At 40.0% G+C, this 25973-nt stretch overlaps 1 protein-coding gene across 2 annotated transcripts in view; it reads left to right on the top strand.

The window, feature by feature from the left end:
- LOC124721518 (protein PRRC2C-like) overlaps positions 1–25973 on the top strand; it is a 244063-nt gene that overhangs the window by 116623 nt on the left and 101467 nt on the right. For both annotated transcript variants that reach the window (XM_047246536.1, XM_047246535.1), the window contains 7 exons: positions 6786–7010; positions 7350–7731; positions 8160–8673; positions 19585–19864; positions 19942–20156; positions 21506–21788; positions 22739–23000. In XM_047246536.1, coding sequence (XP_047102492.1) covers positions 6786–7010; positions 7350–7731; positions 8160–8673; positions 19585–19864; positions 19942–20156; positions 21506–21788; positions 22739–23000 — 2161 coding nt within the window. The remainder of the gene's footprint in view (positions 1–6785; positions 7011–7349; positions 7732–8159; positions 8674–19584; positions 19865–19941; positions 20157–21505; positions 21789–22738; positions 23001–25973) is intronic.

The following is a 25973-nucleotide window of genomic DNA, read 5'->3' as shown; positions in this document are numbered from 1 at the left end:
TATGCATGTTGCTGAATGTGTGCCAGTTATAGTTATTTCTTAACTGAAAGGTAAATAAAACCAAAAAGTGGTGAACTCAAGGAAGTGAACTTGACTTCTTGGGATCAGCGATACTTCCATTGGAAAAAAAGCAATCATTGTGTAAATTGTTTATAATGTCAAGTGGTTATTTTTAAATTGATAGTGTACAGAGTGTTGCAGTGCAGGCTGTATGCATCGCAGGATGCTGAAACATCGTAGCTTTGTTCACTAATTAGTACACTCATGGAGTATGCTGAAGAAAAAAATAATTCCACATTCTGCCACCAGGCAAAAATATGGTGCTGTAAGCTGTCAGAATATAAATTTTTCCTGTTTTTATGTTGGTATGCTGTTTGTCATTTGGTGACACATGTTGGTTTCTCTTGTGAAGTGAGTTGGGGTAAAGGGTTATCAGGTTTAAGTTTTCTGTACAAAATACTGTGGCTATTGAGAAGAACAGTACACTACTGGTAAATTTGTTTTGTGAGAATGACAGCAATAACAGCACTGCATTGCGAGAATATCGCAAACAGAAACAACAGTAATGAAGCCCCATGTCAACAAATGGGCTAAAGAATATGATCGTTGACTTTGAAGAAGCAGGTGAATTAGTGGGGGAGGTGGCCCATTGACATGACAGTTGATGATGAAGTTGCTTTAGCTATAGCTGACTGTGCAGCACATGTCTGAAATTTTGCAGCCAGTGCTGGAGCTATGTCACAGAAATTCTCTCCCCCGCTCAACAACTCAAAAGTTTTTGTAGCATACATCAACATATCGCTCTGATTATACCAGATATGCTGCAAGCAACTGTTGACAGTGTCGCATTACAGGTGCAGCATGTTGCCGAGTCAGGAGACAAACATGCCGAGTCAGGAGACAATGTTGAACACATGTTGTAACTTGTGACCATATCCTAATAAATGTGCATTATGATGTGTTTGATCATTCATCCCCTTTTCTTGTACTCGCACAACATTCTGATTGTTTACAGCACCGTATTTTTGCATAGTGGCTAAAAGTGGAACTGTTATTCTTTTCAGTACTCTCTATGGGCACACCGGTTAATGAGTATACCTATGATGTTTCAGGGTCTGGCATCATATACAGCCCGCACTGCAGTACTCGGAACATCATTAGTTTAATTATAACCACATGGCAGCAGTAATTTCTGTTTCATAATTACTTTCAGCTCTTAACAATACATCTTCAGATTTGTGTATTAATTAGAGAAACTAAATTCACTACTACCGTCAAATTTTGCTCAAGTTCTACAGCAACAAGTAGAAATAAGAAATTCAATAAAATGAAATTTTAAAAGTTACCATATTTATCATCTATGACATGTTGTTTTACATCTATTGATTAGTGTGTAGTACAGCATCACTGAAGGAGTTCCTGCTGTCATATTCACATTGGGTAGGCTCGTATTTTTATGTACTGGAAGCATGCAAAAGTTACACTTGTTTATTACTTTGACCTGCTACATCCATTAGTCTCTCATATATATATATATATATATATGCCTTTACAAATGTCTGCTTGTGTCTGTGTATGTGCGGTTGGATATGGGTGTGTGTGCGAGTGTATACCTGTCCTTTTTTCCCCCTAAGGTAAGTCTTTCCGCTCCCGGGATTGGAATGACTCCTTACCCTCTCCCTTAAAACCCACATCCTTTCGTCTTTCCCTCTCCTTCCCTCTTTCCTGATGAAGCAACCGTTGGTTGTGAAAGCTTGAATTTTGTGTGTATGTTTGTGTGTCTATCGACCTGCCAGCGCTTTCGTTTGGTAAGTCACATCATCTTTGTGTGTGTGTGTGTGTGTCTATATATATATATATATATATATATATATATATATATATATATATATATATATATATATATATATATATATATATCGTTTGGTAAGTCACATCATCTTTGTGTGTGTATATATATATATATACACACACACACACACACACACACTTGTTTACATTTTGGTATTAGTATACTGACATTCTTCTTAAAATTTTCCTATACATTACGCTAAATTGATTTACAAATGATAAATATATAAATTTTAGATACATACACAGACAGAGAAAAATACAACACTCTCAACGACTGTGTTCAGTGGCACAGGGGACAAGGATATATGTACATACTGAGAGAGTGTAGTGTTACTGATTCATTTGTCATGGTCATAGGCTATCAGATGGTGCGGTAGAGGCCTGTCTGTGCACCCAATTTTTTGATTCTGCAGGCAGTAACAGTGCTGAGATTAGAGGTGAACAATGGGTGCAACATTGATTCTAGGGTACGACTGTGCCCCACTGGTGAGTAAATACTCCCGATCAGTAACTTCAGCCATTTGAACAGGGTTGCATTATGGGCTGTGCAAAGCTAGATGGGTGTATTGACAAGTTGCTGCACATGTTGGGCACAACATATCTGTTGTATATTGCTGCTTTAAACAGTGTTCGCTGGAGCATTTCCACAACAGTAGACCAGGTTCGGGATGTCCACACATTACACACACAAATCAAGATTGACACATTGTGAGAGCATAGTGGTTGACCAAATGTCATCCATGGATGTAATCCAGGTACATGTTGCACTTACTGTGTGACCATGGACCATTGGGAACCATCTGCTTGCAGCAGGACTAAGATCACATGGACATCTAGCCAAGCTATCACTGACACCATGACACTGCCGAGTACATTACGGTGGTCTCTCGAGAGAGTTGATTGAAGAGTTGAATGCCATTCTGTTGTTCCCATTCAGTGAAGAGGGTAGGTTCTGGATGTATGCAGGTGATGGCCATAAACATATATGGCATAGACCTGGTGAGCAGCCTATTCTGGAGTGTATTTGCCCATGACACTCAGGTTCCACCCCAGACTTCATAGTCTGGGGTGCCATCAGTTACAACTTGCAGTCGTGTTTGGTGCTTCTGCGTGGTAAAGTAACAAGTGCCTACTACATTACACGAGTTATCATCCCTGTGCTACTGCTGTTTCTTCAATAGGAAAGTGAGGCCCTTTTTCAGCAGGACAATGCACTTCCACATATGGCTGCTGCAACGAAACGTGCTCTTCATGATGTACGGCCACTGACCTGGTATGCAAGGTCACTGGATCTCTCGCCACTTGTAAACATGGACATGATGAAGTGGAAATGCTCATCCTCCAGAACCTGCAAGTACCGTTGCTGAATTGCAACAAAAGGTCCAAGGTGCTTGGAGCAATGTATCGCAGGATGCCATTCAGCACCTTTATAATAATTTGTGTGCAAGAATACATGCCTGTGTTGCTGCCAGAAAGGGGGGGTGGGGGGGTTAAACTGTGTATTGATGTGACTAATTCAGCATCCATCACTGTTACAAATGTTTCATTTGGTCTGAATTTGCCATCATATACTCCTTCAATGATGTGTACTAACTGTTGCATCACCCCTCTGTAAAATGGCCTTGCCCTTGAGGCTCTTGCATCTTTTCTTTTTCCGGCAGAGTAAGCACAGAATCTAAAGAACAATTACCATATCTACAAGATTATGAGATGAGATTTTTCCAGATTCATCATTCAAAAAATAAAGGGTCATCTTACAGTCACAGCTTTATCTACTGCTGCTGAGGACAAAGTTTTTACACTGTGTAATAGATGAATATTGAGTCACCTTATATTTACAGATGAAGGTTTGGTAACTGAAGTCACGTGAAAATTTATATTTAATTCGGAAAGTTTGTGTAGTGTCACAAAATTGCTGATACTTGGGTTTGCACTGCAGCACTACACAACCTTTCTAATTAGACTACAATTTGTTTGTTTGTTTTGTCACATAGATGTGATATCCTCAATGTTTTTGGAAAAAATTTCTGTTGTCAGGTCCCACCATAACCACAACCTCAGAAATCTCAACATATTCTGAAGCATCATATTCGAAGAAACAGCGAAATATTTCTGACAACCACTATTATAAATTTCATGGATGCTTATATGTAAAAATATAATTTTGATTACTCAGGATGTGTTAAACATAAAATTTTCAAAAAAAAAAAAAAAAAAAAAAAAAGGTTCAAATGGCTCTGAGCACTGTGGGACTTAACTTCTGAAGTCAACAGTCCCCTAGAACTTAGAACTACTTAAACCTAACTAACCTAAGGACATCACACACATCCATGCCCGAGACAGGATTCGAACCTGCGACCATAGCGGTCGTGCGGTTCCAGACTGAAGCGCTTAGAACTGCTCAGCCACACCGGCTGGCCATAAAATTTTCTCAAAGAACCTCTTTAGTAAAGGGGTCGTCTTATATTCAGGTTCGCCTATACTCCAGTTTGTCTTATACCTGGATAAATATGGTAATATTTTATCATACACAAGCCCTATCGAGTACGGTGGTATTATATTTAAATAGTAAGTTTTTTGCTTACAGTGTTGTTGAAAAGTTCAGTTTGTGTTGACATTCTTTTTGTGTGACTTACTTCTAACTTTCATCTATTAATTGTGACACTGCTGTTATTAGTTACACATTTGTAGCAGCATCAGTTATCAGATACTAGTGTCAAATTTTCTTTTGGGGGTGAGGGAGGGGTTGGGTTTAAGCTTTCACTTAATACTCCAAAACCAAGGCACTGTATATATAAAATCATATTTGGTTGTGCAGTAGGCATCAACCAGTCTTCATATTTGGGCAAGTTTAAATGCAACACAGAATTGACTTTGGCACATCCTGGATATTGAGGATTTTCCATCAGCTTGATTAAGCCGCAGTTATTGTATTAATTATTTACCATAATTTTAAGTGAGTCATTTTAGACACACTGTGCCACTTACAAGATGCATGTTACTTAAAATTGTTGTTAGTATGTGTTGTTACTTAACTCTGTCACCAAACTCAGCAAATTTATATGAATAAATCTCAGATCTGAGGATGCTAAAATTAGATGTTTTGGATCTTTCTGGGAATTCCATTTCTAGTTACTGTTAGTGGGTTGGAGATTGTTATATCCAGTGAGAAGGGTGGGCACTACATTGTCCAGTGAGGTCAATACAAAGCATGTTTTCCAGTTAGTCCACATGGATATAATAGAGTATACATCTTTTTATTCATTGTCTCAGATAGATTTTGCAGTATCCTACACACACTGGCTGGCACTAGTGTGACGACAGTCATGTTAGATGTCGCTATAGATGTTAGAATGTTTCTTGTTACCATGGTGACTGCAATCTGGGTGTGCATATTATTAGTTGGCATGGTGTCCCTTAAAGCAATATTTTATGCCTATCCCTGTACTCCACTGCTGTAAGCAGTGTACTTTCTACAGAAAGGCACCCAGCACAGTGTTCATTATTTGTGGGCGATTTTGCTGTCCGTTTGTTTCTTTTCCAGCTCTGCAACAGTAACTCACTTGGGGCACTGAGTTACCCATACCAATTTTAAATTTTTTATATGTGTGGAAAAAGGGGGTGAGATTATTTTAACCAGTTCTGTTCATGTGATTGTGGATAGATCATGAATCGTTTGTGGATTAACTACACCAACTTATGTGAAATCTATTGAGCATCTTAGGCTGGTCATGGCCTTCTGCATGCTAAGGCTGGGGAGCTGCCACGTGCCATCTGGTGGCAGCTCCATGTAGTGTGTTTATTCTTCACTAATCCTGAGTCATCCTCTTGCCAAACTGTTCGTTGCCCTGCTATGGAACCAATTTTCACAAATCACCAGTGAACAAAGCTATTTGTGATCTGTACAAGGAACACTAGTGGCACATGTTGTAGTACAGATACCAACTCTAATCCATGGATTGAGTTGACTGCCGCCTTGGCAAATAAGAAGACCCAGAATAGTCTTGGAGTTAATCAGGTAGAGGGTACACCTCTCACTGTTGTGTGTGTGTGTTTTTAATTCAATGTTTCATGAAATTTTAAATGAACACTGTGACTATATAACTATATTTGTGGAGGTATATGAGAGCAGGGGCTGTTTCTTGGCAACTCTGTTTTTTCCAGAGCATGTTCTCAGGATTTCATTTACCGAGTGAGTGTACTGTATCTGAATTGGAATTACACACAATACTGAGGTGGAACATATTTGTGCATAAAAAGTTATCTGCACCAACTCCCTTAGTGCTCTAAAATGTATGCAAATAAATATTCCCTTAATGTCCAAGACTCATTTCTCCACCTGCAAAGGCAAGGGAAGGAAGTATCTTTCTGTGGGGTACCAAGGTACGTGATAATTCCAGGAAATTAATTAGTGGCCCCTAAATCTGTGGAGGGGAGAAAAACTACACACACACACACACACACACACACACACACACTAGAGATAATTTCATATTTCACAGAATCATGCCTGGTCGTATGTTTTGAGGCATGTGCGAACATGTTCAAAGAATGAGAGGGCTAACTATTTTTCCTGTCTTGATATTTGTGACGTGATTGTGGGGTATGATAGATTAGCAAGATGTTCTTCACAGTTGAGTGACATAAGCTGTTTATGCTTTGTGGATCTGCATACAATCAATGTGGGAGGCTATTCCTTGAGAATATATTTTCAAGCTGTCTTTGATTCTGTGCCACTATACAATGATTGTAGAGTCTGGTGGCTTCAAATCATACTAAATTCAAGTTGGATGTCACATAAACTCAACAATCCTAATGATTTTCTTATTATCTTTTGCCTAAACTGTGGTATAAAGTTCATGTATATATGTTCCCTTACATTTCATTGGCTTTTCCGTGAATAACAAGAGGTTTTAACTTCTGTTTTGCAGGGTGCAGCTTTAAAGTTACAACAACTGGAAGAGAAAATAGGACGGAAAGCTTCATTGGAGAATAAAGAAAACAAGGAGAAGTTTGACGATAGCCACAATCGTGCATCAAGAGTGGACTGGGAAAAGGATCATGAGAACGAGAAATGTAGGGATAGAGACAGATCTAGAACTAGCAGTGAAGGTCGCGATGAAAAATTGCCCAATGACCTAAGATCACTGCAACAGGTACATATTGGTTTAGTAATGAACTTTATGTTTACCAGTAAACGACTGCAGTAGATAGTTTTTTGGTTGGTAAAATCCACTTAGTTTGTTTCAAACGTTCTATAATAGGCAGATTTTACCCTTATTGGAAATCTTTTTTTGTAACATTATGGCAGTTGTGCAGTGTCAATAGAAATAGTGTAAGTTACTTGATCTGAAATTATAGTTGATACAAAGTCTTCAAACTAAGGGATAGTTTACTGTTTTGGGCTGTTTCTTTGGCTTTAACAGCTTAATGTTTGTTAAGGTAAAATTTGTGTACTGTAATTACTTCAAATGTTTTCTTTGTTTTCCGAGCAGGTTGGAGAACGTGTAGTTCGTGGTGACCGTGAAAAGGAACGTGAACGTGAACTACGCAGTGAGAGAGAACGTGATTGGGATATACGTGCTGATAGATTCAAAGACGGTCGTAATTATAGAGACAGACATGATCAGCCAACATTTTCGAGTGATTTCCAACATAACCTTCCTCCAAGATTCCAGAAGCAACAAGCAGAACGCTCCTACTTGTCACGTATAGGAGCAGGAGGGCCACCTAACTTGCCATTAAGTGGCACTTCTGGCTCTCTGTCTCAAGGGACTTCAGTTTCACAAGGACTCACAAGTGCACAATCGTTTGACCCTCGCTGGAATGGATCTGCAGCTCATGTTGGTTCTTTTAATTTCGCAGGGTCATTGCCTGGTATGTGGCAATTTTATTATAAAGCCAGCATAATTTTTCAAAGTTGTAATTTGTCTCAAGTGAGAATTTTGTATAATATTATTACAGCATAGCAAACTATGAGCTAAGGTTTGCCAGCTGCAAGGGGCAGTCAAATGAAAACCAAACACCCACCACGATGGGACCATGGAATGGTTCCATACAAAAGTAATCACCACACATGTTAAGATATTTATCCCATTGGGAGGCGAGACGATCAATGCGTGTTTCATAGAAAGCATTCGGCTGCTGATGGGTCCACAACTGCACCACATGCACTCTTTTCATTTGGCTGCCCCTCATGTCTGTACTTCCAACAATAACACATTTTACTTTGGGAGGGGGAAGGTTGTGATTAATTTACACAACAGTGTTTTTTACTAAAATTTTGTCAAATTTCTTTCATCCAGGTAGTGGAGGTCTGAAGAGCAGCCATCATCCACACAGACGTGTACACGGTGAGACTGACATGTCAACTTCTGATAGAGAATGGGAAGGAGACCATGATCGAGAAAGAGAGCGTGATTGGGAGCGAGAGAGAGAACGTGAAAGGGAACGTGAAAGAGAGAGGGAAAGGGAAAGGAATCGTGATCGTGAAAGTGCACCAGATCGTGAACACAGCAGGGAATGGGACAGGAAACAGGATCAAGAACATGATAATGAAAGAGAGAGAGACCGTGATCGAGATAGGGATAGGGAGCGGGAGAGGGATAGGGAGCGGGAGAGGGATAGGGAGCGGGAGCGGGATAGGGAGCGGGAGCGGGAGCGGGATAGGGAGAGGGAGAGGGAGAGGGAGAGGGAACGTGAACGTGAACGTGATAGTGAACGTGATGTTGAAGAGAAGCCTGCTACTTGGGATCATCGAGAGAGAGATGCCAAGTCAACCAAGGATCAACACACATTGGATGTTACTGAACGAGAAAGGTAATTGGTTTTTACACTCATCTGATTTCTACAGTTAAAAGTTGGTATTTTTATGCCTTGTGTCTCGTTAACATACCATAGTAAATTTCCAGATTTTTCCTAGAATGTAAATATTTTATTTCTTTATGTGTGGCTTTGTTACATGTGAAAGCAGATGTAGTCTGAGTCAAGTACAACATTGTTTTGCTGGAGACAGGATAAAAACAGATAAATGATATCAAATTCCATATGAACACAGCAAACTCATCATACGGTGCCTATTTCTTATTGATCAGAATTTTGTGGGTTCATGTACTTGTTAGGAAATCTGATCAGGGCTGCAAAAGAGGGACAAATTTTGGTTTACAGAAGAGTGCCAAAGGGTTAGTCCAGTGCTGCCACAACCTCTTAACAACCCTCCTCCATTTACAAATTTCAAGTTTTTTAGTGCTGTGGAAAAAGATTGAGACACAAAGTACCAACTGAGACATAACTGTGCATCAAAGGCATCTATCCAGTCATTTGTTGACCAGTATGGTGTGGCAGTAAAAAACAGCAAAGGGCAAGTTTTTAAGTTAAACATTTAAAAAAGCATTGACACAGGTGGATTGTACAGGCGTACCATCATTTGACCATCACCCAGACTTCTGTATGGCAGACATAGAAATAGGCGGTGAGAAACAGCAGAAATGATTGAAAACAACCAAGTCGCCAGGTCTGGATGGAATTCGAGCTTCGATTTACAGTGTGTACTCTTTGGCGTTGGTTCCTCACTTAAGTCACATTTATCACAAATATCTCTGCTAGCATAAAGTCCCAAGCGAATTGAAGAAGAAGAAGAAGAAGAAGAAGAAGAAGAAGGGGGGGGGGAGGAGGGAGGAAGCACAGGTAACTCCTGTATATAAGAAGGGTAAAAGAATGTGCCTGCAAAATAACAGAGCAGTAACCTTAACATCAGTTTGCTGCTGAATTCTTGAGCATATTCCAAGTTTGAATGTAATAAATTTCCTTCAAACTGAAAAGCTTCTGTCCATAAATCAGCCCAGTTTTAGAAAGTGTTGCATGTGGGGAAACTCAGCATGCCCTTTACTTGCATGATATCCTGCAAGCCATGGATGAAAGGCAACTGGTAAATTCTGTATTCCTAGATATCTGGAAAGTGTTTGACATGGCACCCCACTGCAGACTGTTAAATGATATCAAAGCATGCAGTATAGGTTCTCAGTTATGCGAGTGGCTCGAAGACTTCTTAAGTAACAGAAGTCTGTATGCTGTCCTGGATGGCAGCATTCATCGAAGACAAAGGAATCTACATGAATACACGTGGGAAGTGTGACAGGATCGCTGTTGTTCTCTCTCTCTCTCTCTCTCTCTCTCTCTCTCTCTCTCTCTCTCTCTCTCTCTCTCTCTCTCTCTATGTATATATATCTATATATAAATGATCTAATGGATAAGGCAAGCGTGTACCCACCACTACAAAGTCTCCGAACTGAGCAGCAGTGCGCTCCCCTACGTGTGGCTGAGATATGCATCGTTGGCTGCACTTCTCGGTGTGCGGCCTGCTACTAACATCGCAGGCCGCCTTCACATGCGCCCTTCACAACACTGTGATTGGCCACCCGTAACTCTCAGCGATTGGCCGCCCATAATATGCAGCGACCCCAGCCGCAGGCTCCATTAACTATGGAGCCTTATGTAATGCTGCTCCAGACGTCTACAGGCTAGTTCCCATTGTGTTATGTTTCTGCTCCACTATTCAGAAGTACTACGCTGTGGTGGACCTGCTGTTCAATGTTGATTTGGCTGCGCCCTGGTCTTAGAATCTGAATGCTATACTGGAACTTGGACCCCAACATTCACTTGGCTTAGTATGTCAGTGGACTTTTGATTTCCACCAGAGTTCTACATTTCACTTGTAGTTCTTGGATATTGGTATAACCATCATCAGTTTAGATAATATTCCATAAACTGTTCATCTACAACTTGGCACTTGCTAACAGAATTATTTGTATCAGTGCTGTGTCAATAAACCGTAGAACGGTGGTATATCTACTGTGTTATTCCTAGTTATGACAGTGAGCAGTAAGGTGAGATTTTTTACTGATGACACTGTAGTGTACGGGAAAGTGTTGTCATGGAGGGACTTCAGGAAGATACAGGATGACTTCTACAGAATTTCTATTTGATATGCTGACTAGCAGCTTGCTTCTAGTGTAGAAAAATGTAATTTAATGCAGTTGAGTTGGAAACTATACAATAACGTTGGGGTACAGTGTCGGTGGTGTTGTGCTTGAAACATTCACATAAATTAAATAACAAGGCTTAAGGCTTAATGTCGCCAAGCAATATGGGATCATACAAGCAGGGACCATGAATACAAGGTAAGATCTCGTATAGAAACACCTGAGCAGTAGCTTCCCCCGTGCTCTGTTTGAGAATGGATTAGGAAAGGAGATGAATGGCAGTGGCACAAAGTACCCTCCTCCATGCACTCTATGGTGGTTTGCAGTATGTGTATGTACATGAGGGGAAGGCGATTGGTAGACTTTGGTTTATTGGGGGAATTACAGGAATATGTAGCTCATTTGGAAAGGAGACCATGTACAGAACACTTTAAGTGACTGATTCTGAGTACTACTCAAATGCTACCTTTTGCACTACAGTAAGGCATCGGGACAACTCAGAAGCGTTCTGTTGGATTTGTCATGAGTAGGTTTGTGCAACAACTGAGTATTACTTAGGTGCTCCACGAACTCATGAAATCCCTGGGGAAGATTATTATTATTTTTTTTTACAAGACACTATTGAGAAAATGTAGAGAACAGACTGCAGAACAGTTCTCCTACCACTGATGTACATTCTGCATAAGGATCTAGAAGACAAGAAATTATGGCTCATACAAAAATATATAGACAGTTGTTTTTCCTTGCACCATTGGAGCAGTAAAGTGAATGACCTGTAGTGATATCATGTACTCTCCACTGTGCACTGTATGGTGGCTTGTGGAGTATGTATGTAGATATAAATTTTGTAACAGCAAATCTGCACCTACAATTATACTCTGCAAACCACTGTGAAATGCATGGCAAATGGTACTTCTTATTGTAACAAATATTAACGTTTCTCCCTGTTCCATTCATGTATGGAATGCCTCTGTGCATTCAGTGAATTGTCTAATCTTGTCTTCATGCTTCTTACGGAAGCAAACTGTCGGGGCCTATAGTACATTCTTAGATTCCTCCCTTCATACTGGTTCTTAAGTTTTTGTTATTAGGCTTTTGCCAATTCATATTTTTCAGCATCTCGGCAACTCTCTCTCTCGTGGGTCAAAGAAACTTGTGATAATTTATTCAGTGGCAGTTTATCCTCTCTGTACCACACGGCACATACTTATTCACTGATTGGCACTGATACACAGCTAAGGAAATATAGTCAATACAGCTTTGTAACAACGCAGTGGTCCTAATGGACCAAGTGAGCAATGGAATGTACTTGTAATTAGAGTTTATTTTAGCTATTGATTAGTCATATTTCTTATGGGGAAAGTGTATGTTGTATACCTGAGATTCACCAAGTATTAGCATAGCAATTGAGTATAATGCTATATAATGGAAATTGAAGTGGTGATTGAGTGCTGAATGTTATTGAACATTGTTGATTCAGCTGTGCAACTGTAAATTTGAGTGAAAGACTAGCTGGTGAAATAAAGCTCGCATTTAGTCTGCTGCTGAAATAGCACTGACATTGAAACATATTTTGGATAGAACAAATGGAATAATATTTATGTTGAGGATCGTGACAACTTACAATTGCAAACTTTTTTATTTATTAACAGAAATGCTTCAATCCAGCTACATTGTAGGTTCTCGTGCATAAATCGAGAAAATGAACTTATGGGACTCATAGTTGATAATATTAGCTGCAATGAACAGGAGAAGGAAAGAAGTGCAAAGTGGGTTAAGTTTTGGACTACAAAGCTGAAAGTTTTATGTTCTGTCCCCCACATGACAATTTTATAAATACCAAGTCAGGTTGCACCATATTTTGGAGAACAAGTTGAACAGTAGATCCCCTTCTAAATAGCTGTATTAAGTCTGTTCAGAAGTGGGAGTAAGTCAGGGACTCAACTACCATGCCGGGTAAAGCACTGCAGTGTTCAATCCAAGCTTTGGATTGAGCACAGCTTTACTTGCTTAACAGCATAACAACTGAACACAAAAATACTTCGTAGGCAGATGGTCTTAGCCGTTACACTACTGAAATGACATAGCCCAATTCAATTGACTCTGCACTTTTCAGTACTCTCATCTCCCCATACTAACATGCAGAAGTGTGCTATGTGAGTAGCCAAAGACAGGAATGCAGTCAACAGAAACCCTTAATCTGCTATGCCTTCCTCTACTGTACAAAGATTGCTCACACTATCAGAGAGGAATGTCTTGTTGATACAATTATTCAATTTGCTAGTGTTTGTAGCACTACAAAATGACACACCAAAGTTATAACTTCATTGCAAATGACTTATATCAACAAAATTTAATCCTAAAGAGCTCCTGAAACATTGAGGCAGTGTTTCTGGGTTTCCCAAGCCATCCAAGTGTCTGAGTAAGCTTTCTGTTAGAATATGGAATAGTTTGTGTGTGTGTGTGTGTGTGTGTGTGTGTGTGTGTGTGTGTGTGTGTGTGTGTGTGTGTGCAATTGCATAGAGCTCCAAAACTCAAAAATTTCAGAAGACACACTAGGTTTCAGTACATACGAGTCCACAATATTGCAGCGCAGTATCAAGAGAATTGGAAGGTGTTTTTTTGCCCTCTACACCAACTGCAATTACAGCATTGATGCCTTCACCACAATGTAAAAACAAATTGTTCACCTATATTGTTGTTTGCTTACAACAAACCGCAGAAATACAATAGCCAAAAAACGTTGAAGAAATCATGCCAAGAGTTTTGAATGATGCTATGACATAAAAACAAAATTTTATGTTGAATTTAATTTGAAAACTGAAGCTAATGTGGAATCAAAACGAATCATTTGCCAAAAATGACAGCTGAATTAATGATTTTGCAGTGTTTGCTGAAGAAAAGTGTGAGTTGAAAGAAATGTATCTTCTTCATGAAATGAAGACAAATTCAGGAGATACAACACACCAATGTCCTCTGTGCATGTGGAGAACATATTTTCTTTAGTGTCCCAGCAGAAAATCTTCAGAAATAAAACAAAGTTTCTGATGAGATATTTGACAAAAAAAGTTGTCCTGAAAAGCAATTTAAAAGCAACTAAAATACATTCATTTAATAAATGACAAAGAACTGGAGCAATATATCATTGGTTTTCAAATGATATTTGTTATTCATGACTTTTTATCTCTATTAATTATTCATCATTCAAATAAAGTTTTGCCAGCTCTGGTGGTAAGCAAAGTCCATTGTGCATGAGCACACAGCAAATTTACAGCCTAAGTGCAAGTGGATGCAAGTGTGTGTCATCAGTGGGGCTGTGTACAAGTGCTCACTCGATTGTCATTAGGCAAAGCAGAATTGGTAATGTTCAGTAACTTCTGCCAAAGTATACGATGTATATGCACACACGCTTATTTGCATCTTAGCCACATGGATCAGCCGCACGCTTGTGAGCTACCTGTTAGTCCTATTTGGTATGGGTCCTATAGCCTTGACAGTATTCGAGGGCATGCAGTGTTTTGTATGCAGTGGGGGGGCTGTGGTTCATTGTAAAGCAGAAATACAATATGTGCATTGTACCCTTTGGAGGTGATATAATTCAGATGTCAGCATATTTTTCAATTCTGGGTTAAAATGAAGAGGGTGAATCAAAAATTCTCTTCCCCTATTTCTTTATTAGCTGAAATAAGGTATACAGAAGTAATTGTAAATATACATACAATTTCACATGAGTGTGCTGAAAAGTAATGCCTCTGAATTTTTTAGGTGAAAAATGTTAAAGATTTTCAAATAAAACAACTGTTAATAGCAGTCTACATCATTATTCTTCATGTTTACATATTTGCAGCCCTCTGCCACTAGTGGGCTCCAAATTGTGGCTTGTAAAATGGTAGTGTGCAACATATCTACCGTATGTTGTTGCATGAGAAATAGCATGCTGTAATTGAGTTTAGAATTCAAAGAGTTCGTTCACTCACAGAGCACCTTCTCGTTCAGCATAACAATGACAGGCAACATCTGCAACAGTTGGACACCTTGATTTCACTGTCATCTGTCATCCTCCATCCAGTCCTGACTTGGCCCCATTCAATTCTCATCCATTTTCAAAATGTGAGAAACACTGTCGAGGATGTCACTTTGATAGTGATGAAGCAGTGCAAGCAGATGTGAGGTTGTGGCTCCTTCAGCAAAGTTGAACATTCAACAGTGACAGTATCACCAATCTGGTCTCTTGCGAGAAATGCGGCCATTGCCAGGGTGACTACATTGAGAAATAAATATGTAGATACAAAGAATGAAGATGCAAAACATTGATAAAGTTAATTTTGTTTAAAAAACTTAAATAACTTTCACTTAAAAAATTTGGAGACATTATTTTTCAGCACACCCCCATACACTGAAGCGCCAAAGAAACTGGTACAGGCAAGTGTATTCAAATGCAGAGATATGTAAACAGGCAGAATATGGCGCTGAAGTCGGCAAAGCCTGTATAAAACAAGTGTCTGCCACAGATGTTAAATCGGTTATTGCTGCTACAATGGCATGATATCAAGATTTGAGTGAGTTTGAATGCTACGGCTGGAAAAAGATCCTGCAAGAACAGGGCTGACGATGACTGAACAGAGTCGTTCAACATGACAGAAGTGCAACCCTTTTACAAATTGCTGCAGATTTCAGTGGTGGGCCATCGACAAGTGCCAGCGTTTAACCCATTCAGCGAAACATCACCAATATGGGCTTTGGGAGCCGAAGGCCTACTCGTGTACCCTTGATAACTGTATGACACAAAACTTTACACCTCGCCTCGTAACATTGACATTGGACTGTTGATGACTGGAAACATGTTGCCTGGTTGCACAAGTGTCGTTTCAGATTGTTTCAAGCAAGTGAACGTGTACAGGTATGGAGACAATCTTGTAACCCCATGGACCCTGTGTGTCAGCAGGGGACTGTTCGAGCTGGTGAAGTGTGGGGCGTGTGTAGTTGGAGAGATATGGAACCCCTGGTACGTCTATATACAACTCTGACAGGTGACACATATGTCAGCATCCTATCTGATCACCTGCCCATAGTGCATTCCGAGAGACTTGGACAATTCCAGGAGGATAATGTGACGCCCCACACATCTGTGTGTTTGGGGGGGGGGGGGGGGGGTCATGCGTGCGCACGTGTGCGCTCTTCAGAAGTAGTCCTTTTGGCTGTAAGCTTACATTCTTTAGTAATGTCTTTGTTGTGCCTGTCTGCGACTTAGTCTCCACTATAAGGTGTGTAGCAATCTTATCTTTTTCATAATATTGTCAAACTGGAATTTTTTCTTCCTGTATGATCTAAATTTCTCTAAAATGTCATGCAAACCAAAATTTCTGAGAGAAAGAAGGATTATGTAAAGTTTTACTGGCACGTATGTGTTTGATATATCTTGAAGGGTAATACATGCTAAAAAAGATAAGAGTTTAAAGGTTTATTTTTCATATTTACTTTAGTTCTTTGATAAATTACAAATTCTAAAATAATGGCAAAATGATATTATACTTCCAAAAACAAAGTGCGAGGTTAGTTACTGAGCAATTTCACACACAATTTGCTTTTGTATGAAAAAGTCTGAAGTATTCTGGCATGCTGAGAGGTATGTTGCAGTCAGGGCAATACTAATTCAATTAATTCCTGCTCATTTTACCAAACAGATCTTGGGAACCACTGTTAGATGCTGCTTTGTCATGTGATTCATCTGTAAAAAAGATGAGCCTAAGACAAATAAAACTAAATTCATTTGCAATTACAGCAGTAATATCTGTAGCAACAATATTAACAGTGAAAAGTAGCAGACTCCAATTTACCAGAATTTGAATCTTCTTCAGACTGTTTCCACTTAGATATTTCTTGCTTTAATCCAGAATCATTGAATCCTTCCACTTGAGCTTTCAAAATTTATTGTTCACTTAACTAACGTGACATATTTGTAGCAGAATTACACCAAACAGCAAAACGTAACGAGTACTTGCACAAAACTAATGACAGTGCCATCATACATTGCCTCAGCCAGTCACAGCTGCTGCTATGGTAGCAGCTGTTACATTCCCTAGATTTTTTAAAAATCTTAGAAATTGACTACAAACGGCAGCATCTGTCAAGGGACAGGGAGTGATGAATTGCTCTTGTACGAATTGAGTCCATTTTCGAGTGATACATGGTTCACACATTGAGAAAATTGTGGCCCAAACTATATTCAGTTTCAGTCTTTTTAACATGGTGTGTTTCTCTAAGCAAGTCCAGCGTTACCTAAATGACACCATTCTAGGATGTTCAATTGGAAGAGGAGGAGGAGGAGTTTGAAGTTCATCTTTCATCACAAGTGACCTCCCAGGTCTCCAGACCTCACACCTTGTGACTTTTATCTAAGGGGCTACATAAAAGACCACATTTTTATCACCCCTTTGCCAGACACGCTCTAAAGTCTGTGACATCACATTGTTGAAGCTGTAAATTTGATAATGAGAGACCAGCTGTTTTTTTGTTCCACCATTTTGATATTTGTCGTATAACACGTGGTGCTCACATTGAATGCATAAAAATGTGAACTTATCTTTTTCCAGGAACGTTGGAATTGTTTTTCCTGTGTTTTGTATGAAACAAGTGTTAATGTCAGTTGTGTAGAGAAACATCTGTAATCATTAAAACTAAACAAATTTCTAGAACCAGTGGAATCCATATCAGATTCTATACTGAATTTGTGGCTGAATTAGGTCCTCTTATAACTATAATCTGTCATACAGCTTTCGAACAAAAAGTTGAATGAAAGCACATGTTACACCCGTATACAAGAAGGGTAGTAGAAGTGATCCACAAAACTACCATCCATTGCCCTAAACACCCATTTGTTTTAGAATCTTAGAACATATTCAGAGCTCAAACATAATAGGTATCTTGAACAGAATGACCTCCTTCACGCCTACCAGCATGGATTCCAAAAACAATCATGAAAAACTCTGCTGTCACTTTTCTCAGATGATATACTGAAATCTTTGGATCAAGGCAGTCGGATGCATGCGCATGCAGTATTACTTGATTTCCAAAAAGCATTTGGCTCGTTACCACAACTACACTATTGTTTGAAGTACACTCTTTTGGGGTATCAAGTGAAACTTGTAACTGGATTGAGGATGTTTTGGTAGGGAGAACGCAGCATATTATCTTGGACGGAGAATCCATGTCAGATGGTAGGAGTAACTGTGGGTAAAATATAACATCACTTTTTGCAAATGATGCAGTTATGTATAATGAATTTCATTCTAAAAGAATCTGCATAAATATTCAGTCAGATCTTGAGAAGATTTCAAAGTGGTTCAAAAATTGGAAACTTGCTTTAAAGATTCAGAAATGTAGAGTTGAGCACAAAAAAAAAGTAGTTTCATATGACTATAATACCAATGAGTCACAGTTGGCATCAGCTAACTCCTACAAATACCTGGGTGTAACACTTTGTAGGGATATGAAATGGAGTGATCGCCTAGGCTCAGTTATGGGTACAGTGGGTGGTAGACTTCAGGTTATTGGGACATGCCATCAATCCACAAAGGAGATTGGTTACAAACCACTCATGTGACCCATCTTCGAATATTGCTCAAGTGAGTGAGACATGTACGAAATAGGACTAATGGGGCATATTGAATGTGTACAGAGAAGGGCGCACAAATGGTGAATGGTTTGTTTGACCCATGGGAGTGTGTCACACAGATGCTGAAGAAATTAAACTGGCAGGCTCTTGAAGGTAGATATAAACTATCCTGAGAAGGCTACTCACAAAGTTTCAAGAACCAACTTTAAATGATGACTATAGGAATATGCTACAACCTCCTACATATTGCTCACATAGGAATCGTGAGGAAAATATTAGATAAATTACAGCACACACAGAGGCTTTCAACTTGATGAGGTGTGGGATCCAGTGATTTCTTTAATATTTACAGAAAAGAAACATTTTATGATTAGTGACATACCTAGTGACAGTTAATTTTATTAATTTGACATCTGAATTTTAACTCGCAAGCCCACATACCAATAGAGAGCGCACATGTAGTATCACCATTTCCATACCCCTGTGCGTCATAAATGGAGTAGTATTTGAAGACAACGCGAGGCTCTACCGAGGCCCCTCTTGTAGTGGCTGCCTTTGCGTATGTATCTCTGTGTGAATTTTTTGATATGAAGTTAGTGATGTGAACTAGCAACCTCCAGTGTTAAAACACCCACCTGAAGATGGCTGAATGGTTGTGAGCAGAAATATTGCGGCTAGAAGTTGAGGTTGTCTGGCTGTAATCCTGAAACTTCATGGAAACCGTCAATTGTGCAAGTAAGTACTCGGATTTCCACAGGGAGGGATTAAGAGTGTCATCTCAAACTTCACTTTATCGAGGCTGATTTAGTTGGCTGTAAGTGTCACATGTCACCCAACTGGCATCTTCCCACACACGTTTATTGCTTTTACTCCGTGTTCGTGTGTGTTTGACATGCTATCTTGCCCTTCAGAGACTGTACCGAAATCAGTTCATATCTGATACCTTTTTCCTCTGTAAACAACCTGTATGTCAAATTATCAAAGGAGGTCCAAACGAAGTTTGAATTTTGTGTATAAAATGATATTTTTCACTTCTCTCTGACTCACAATTACCATTTATTCCACGTTTGAGACTACAATAGAACTGCCTTGTTCATGAACTATTTTCACTTAAGTTTTATTATTTGTTTTCAGGTTCAGGTCCAGGGACTACAGACCATACTCTGAAAATGGCCCCAGAAAAATGACGGGAAATTACTTTGATGCAGCGCCAGAATACCAGAGAGCGTATAGGTGTAGTTCTCTAGAATATGAAAAAGGGCAGGACTATGAGAGGAAGTGTGATCAACCTGGAGCTCCTAAAGAGCATAGAGATGGTAATCTTGTGAGAGAAATGAGGGAAAAGGAGAGGGATGTTAGGCTTCCCGAGGAATCGAGAGAACTGGATACTAAATGTGATGTTGTGGACAGACATGTGAGTGTGTTGTGTAGCAGAAAAAAATAGTTTTTGTGTGCTTTTACATGTGGCTGATATAATAAATTATTTTGCAGCAGCCTTCTGGAGTTTCAGTTATGGAAAAAAATTCAGTTTGTCCACCCGTCAAACAAACTGATGACTGGCACGACAACAAAGACTGGAAGAAATCTCAAGAAGGGGATAACAAAGACTGGTGTGAGAAAGAACAAGATGTTGCAGCCCGAAGAGCTGGCAGCTGTGAATCTCGATCTTCGAGGGACAGTGTTAGGGAAGAGAAGGATCTTGTCAGGTAACAAATGCGCTATTTATGCAATGTCTATGATGTCATTTTTATGCACTGTCCAGTCACATTAACCAAGCGAGATGGCGCAGTGGTTAGACACTGGACTCGCATTCGGGAGGACGACGGTTCAATCCCGCGTTTGGCCATCCTGATTTAGGTTTTCCGTGACTTCCCTAAATCGCTCCAGGCAAATGTCGGGATGGTTCCTTTCAAAGGGCACGGCCGACTTCCTTCCCCATCCTTCCCTAATCTGATGAGACCGATGACCTCGCTGTCTGGTCTCCTTCCCCAAAACAACCAACCAGTCACATTAAAGTGATCACCTGTCAAAAGCTAGAATAACAAATAACACCTTTTGCAGCACTGACTGCAGGAAGTGAGTCAACTCCAGTTGACTCCAGTGCCATGGCCAGCTGTGCTAGGTTTCTCGGTTGAGGATCCATAGTACGAACAGCCCAATCAAGTTGGTCCCACAGATTCTTGATGGGGTTTGAATCCTGGGAATTTGGTGGCGAGGGAAGTGCGGTAAACTCAGCCTGGTGCTCTTTGAATTGCGCACATACACTGCAAGCTGTGTGATACATTACATTGCTCTACTGGTAGGTGCCATTGTGCTGAGGAAAAACAAATGACGTGTAGGGGTAGGTGGACATAGTCCCCAAAAATTGTTGCATACCTGTGTTGGTCCATTGTGCCCTATAGACTAACAAGATCACCCAAGGAATGCCACAAAAGAAATCCCCAGGGCATAACTGTCGCAGGGTATTTGCTTCAAGGCATATCACACCATACACACCACGGCCATCTATCCAGTGGGTCATAATACCCGATTCATCTGAGAAGGCCACCTGCCGCCACTCAGTGAACATCCAGTTGCAGTATTGTCGTACAAATTCCAGCCCTTAGTCATCTCTGCAGTTTTTTACCTGTCATCTACAGACCATGGTGCACCACAGTTGCCTCAGTGCTGGCTTTGCATAGTGCCATTTAGCCATGCACGTGGTGTACTTTAACCACAGTGGCAAGTGAACACTTGTAGCCATTTTGGAAGTGCTTTCACCCTTGGCCCGAAAGCCAATGATGACGTCCTTTCGGGAGTAGGGTAAATTGTCACCTTTTCCTATTATGACAATGACTGCACTGTTCCTCCCCCCACCCTCTCTCTTCCCCAAGACACTTCACGCATCCACCACTCCTAGTGCTACCAGCTTCCGTCCGTGTGTGTTTATTGCACACTGGCATCGAACATAGGCAGTGCTCACGTTGTTGTGACTGGACTGTGAATAAAACCTAAATATGTACTGTTCTAGTATCTTGTGGTAATACATTGAGTTGCTAACCATTCTGAATTCCAGAGCTTCGCATGCTGGTGATAAACAGTCCCGTGATTTTACATGGGTGGATTCGACAGAAGTGCAGTCTGCTGAATTGAAGAGTGAAAAGAAATTGGATAACCACAGGGAGGACCGGAGAGAATCTGTACGTCATGCACCTGGGCCAATTACAAAAGAGAAGTTAGAAGCATCAGAGCTTCGCAATGACCAGAAAAGGGGCACACTGACACAGCTAATGCGATCTTTGTCCAATCAAACCCCAGTACCTGCAGAAGAAATAAAGCAAGAAATGAAGGAGGGGCAGGTATGACATACACCAGATGACTTTTAAATGTTAAAAATCTGTGCTGAATGTAGTGCTTATTTTTTACTGTCTGGTGCTAGAGGTGTGCTTTTAACTAGACATATTGTGTTCTCGTCCTTTCATGCTGTGCCTGCAACACATCTGGATAGTAATTGATAAACAATGGAACATTTGCTGTAGTCAGTGTACAAGTATGCTTAAAAGAAAAGGATTGTTTTCAGGAACTGTAAAGCAAACTGCATAGCAAGATTTTGCAGGGTAAGAGATAAACAAAGTGAGAATCAATAATACTATTAATTTTTAAATTTCGACTCAATTTGTGGGAGGGAGAAACCATCCCAGCATTTACTGGCCCCACAAAAGTTTCTGAAAAGCAGTTTTTAAACTGCTCATACATGTAAACAAATGTTGGATTTTTCTATAATTGTGTAGTCAGCCTTAAGACTATAAATATATACTAGGTTTTTCAAAAATATTTTCATTTGAAGTATTGTCTTATTAATCAATACAAGAAAAATTTTAATGTTTTGGATACTTTGAAAATTATGCATACAGCTTGGATGAGTTTTATCTTGTTTTGCTTTTGACAGTTGCACACTTGGCTCATTTGGATTTAGATAAGTATATAAATTTTGTTAATAACTGAAGAAATTAGTTGTAGATATAAAGTACCATATCACTTACGTAAGACCATTTAAATGTATATATTTGGACACACAGAAATTTTGGCAGAAAAAGTAAAAATATTAATATCAAGACCAAATAACAGATTTTTTAAAAGTCAGCATCATTGCAATGTGGGGCATTTGAACTTAGTCTTGGCACTCATTATGTCATTTGTGTGCCACATTAGGTATTTGTGGCTTAATTCTATATTGTACAGAGTTATTTTTATTTGATTTATCAATATTATGTTACAAATATTTCATAAGCTTTCACACTTCTTACAGGCAATAGAAACAGAAAAAAACAATGAGTCCAAATCTGTGGATACAGGAGGTCCATGGCAGAAGATTCAGCCAAATAATTTAGAACCTTCCTCAACAGAAGGTGAAACTGTAGTATCAGTGCCAGAAAAGGCTCCAGAGCAGAGCAAAATATGGAATGAGGCATCGCCTACAGCCGAAAATTCTCAAATTTCTGCTTCAAATATTATGAACGAGAGCCATTCTGAAAACGAAAAACATGATACTGATTCTGTGAAAATTAAAGGTTTGTTGCCACACTGGTGCAGTCTCCTAATTAGAGTTCCTGGTAGAATTTCAGTAGACCAATGATAGTTGTGGTGTTGGCTGAATAGGAGATTTATGTTGTATTGGTTTGAATTAATTGTGCATTTTAATTAGCTAGTGTCTTAAGAGTATGATAAGAGAAGACATCCATGTTTCATGAAAGGTGGGGTTGCAGATGGTGGTTGTTTCTTGTCATCGTGTACAGTTTCTTGCCACTCATAGGGTCTGCTTAGAACACAAGCCTTCCATCTTCTTCACTCCTTCTACCACCTCTCAGTTGCTACACTGACCCAGCCTTCCCCTCTCTTCTAGATGCGTTTTTCTACTCCTTGTAGCCAGATGTCCGTTGACCTCTTGCCCTCGATATTCACCTTGTGCATCTTCTGAGGCATCTCATTTCATCCATTCTCTTCACATGCCCCCATTTTCAACCTTCTTGGCCTCGATCTTCTCTTGCAGGGTCCTAACACGTTGATTTCTCATCTTTTTTTTATTCTTGTTACCTCTGTCAGATTTCTCAAAAACTTCATTTCACATGCTTTGACCTTCCTTTTACATTTTCCTTCAGACCCTGGTTAACTAATTTATTGCAGCTTTGTTACAGTCATTGCCTTTGAGCTGTAATTAACAATGACAGTGAGATGAATATCGTGGTGTTTCCTAGTGTTATAACTCCTGGCTGCTGTCTCCACACCCCTGTTGATGTGTTGCAGGATTCTCTGGTTGGAGATGCAATGGTGGTTGACATGAGGGTGTCAGGCTGTGTCATGCTGGTGTCCAGTGCATAGATGTCTTCTCTTGGTGTACCAGGGATGGCTGCACAACTGGTGTAGCAGCAAAGTGCAGTGCTATCATGGTGCCCAAATGCGTAGGTGGCAGGCCATGGTAGATGTCCTAACAGTGGTAGATGCGCCTGCTTCATTGGCACAGTGCTGAGCAGAATGGGCTCAATGTCACATAACTGCCAGCAGTTCGAATGCTCATGACCATGTTTGGGTAGGCTTAAATTATGTGCTACTGCTCCCCACTGACTCTGTTGTGGCAGCCACAGCATTTGTGTGTCACACAAAATTATCTGGAAATGAGGCAAGGACCGGCTGTTGTAACTAGCACTGGGTTGGCTGTAGTTCTTCCTGGTGACTGGCTGGTTTCATCACATGGAAGAGGCATTGGTCCACCCAGCACAATGATTGCTGCATGGTGCTGGGGTGACTGGTCAATGTTGTGGCACTCCATTGCTGGCTCCAAGTTTCAGTGTAACTTCTTCCCATTACACTTCCTCCCTTCTGTGGAAAAAATCTGCCCTTGGCTTATCCTGAAACATACAGTGGTTTATTTACAGTTATTACCCTTCACGTTACTTCAGTAGCACTTCACTCTTCATAGCTCTTCACACTACACAGCTCTTCACACTGCACAGAGGTCTTTGTTCCTGGTTGACTTTGTCTTTTGTCAAATGCTGTCATTAGTGAGCAGCTTTTGGTTCCACTATGTGGGAGGGATCATGTGTCAGAGGGGCTTCTTAGCACTATAATCCTATCTGCTCTTATTTGCTCCTTCCTATATCATCATCTACAGGTTTACAATAACAGCTTACTGCCATTAAAGACTAACAAGGGAAATATATGTAATGTGGGTTAAACTCTTACTTAAGCTATAGTGGACGAAACTGACATATGCTAACAAAGTGATTTGAGCACTGTATACTCTGTGGTTTGTGCACTGTCCTTTTGCTTCATTTTCTTACATCTTAATAATTTGGAATAGTTTTTTTTGTAATAGTAACCTCGGTTTGGTCACAGTTTCAAGACTTCATGACTGGGGAATCAATCAGAACTTCCTTAACCTATTGTTCTTTATTGATTCTTTATTAATTCCTCTTGCCCTGTGCAATTTTTGCCAGTGGCCACACTTCAAAGGGCTCTCAGATATTTCTGATCAGCCCAACCTATGCTGAACAGTAATCCTTTAATTATTTCAGCTACAGGCACTGTATGAGCACCATGTGCTGTACAATAATCCAACAGTTGTCCTTAATTCTTCCACAACTACAAGTACTATATCAGTGTGTTGTACAATGAAAAAGATTCCCTGTAATTCCTCTACTTCCACATATCTTCCAGCATCTGATAGACTTTTCTGGTATGACACTGCCTTTGCTGGGTCGCTAATTGTCTGAAGGTCTCCTGCTATCATGAGCATTGCTTCTCAAGGGGCCTGGAGTGGTTTAAATAATGGTCTAACAACCATCTCACATCTGTGTGGTATCTGGGCACTTTTGGAGTTTGAGACACTGCCGGATGATGTGAAGACAGTAAAACCTAACCTAGCAATGCTGTTGCAGCTCTTTATTCTCAGCATTGTACCATGGCTTAAACCCACCTTAATGAACGAAGTCATATTTGTTAACTGTTTTCCCTGTGGGGTCACATTTTCTCTGATTCAGTTCCCAGTATTCTTGACTTAGCCATGACCTTAAATCCTATGTGATGCCTCTCTTAAATTACTAATATGTGTGTTACTCGTATTATCCTTACTCATACTAAGACATGTACTCTATACATTTATTATTTACAATGAGAACCTTGTGCCTATTCTAGTCTCTCCTCAAGAAATTATTGAAGTTTTCAGGGAACTTCAAGTTTGACACCTGAATCAGATACAGTCTTGGCACTGGCTGTCATAGTACCCTTTCTGTTGATATAGTCAGTATACAGGACGTGACTCAGTGCACAGGTAGTTTGCAGTGTGTGCATAGTAGTGGAGTTAAGAGCTCTGCCCTGGATCCCTTAATGAACACATAAGTGGTCTCTAAACTTGACATTATGGGAAAGTAGAGTGAGGTCAAACCCAAGGATGTAGGGAGTCCAGTGAGTGAATGTTAAACTTAAAGCTGCTACTCACATATTTTGCATCCCAGATGATCCTTCAGCACTCTGCCATCCATCCATCT

The sequence above is a fragment of the Schistocerca piceifrons genome, chromosome X (assembly GCF_021461385.2).
Source record: "Schistocerca piceifrons isolate TAMUIC-IGC-003096 chromosome X, iqSchPice1.1, whole genome shotgun sequence".
NCBI lineage: Eukaryota > Metazoa > Arthropoda > Insecta > Orthoptera > Acrididae > Schistocerca > Schistocerca piceifrons.
Note: the sequence above shows the minus strand (reverse complement) of the source record. Positions and strands in the feature narration are given on the sequence as shown.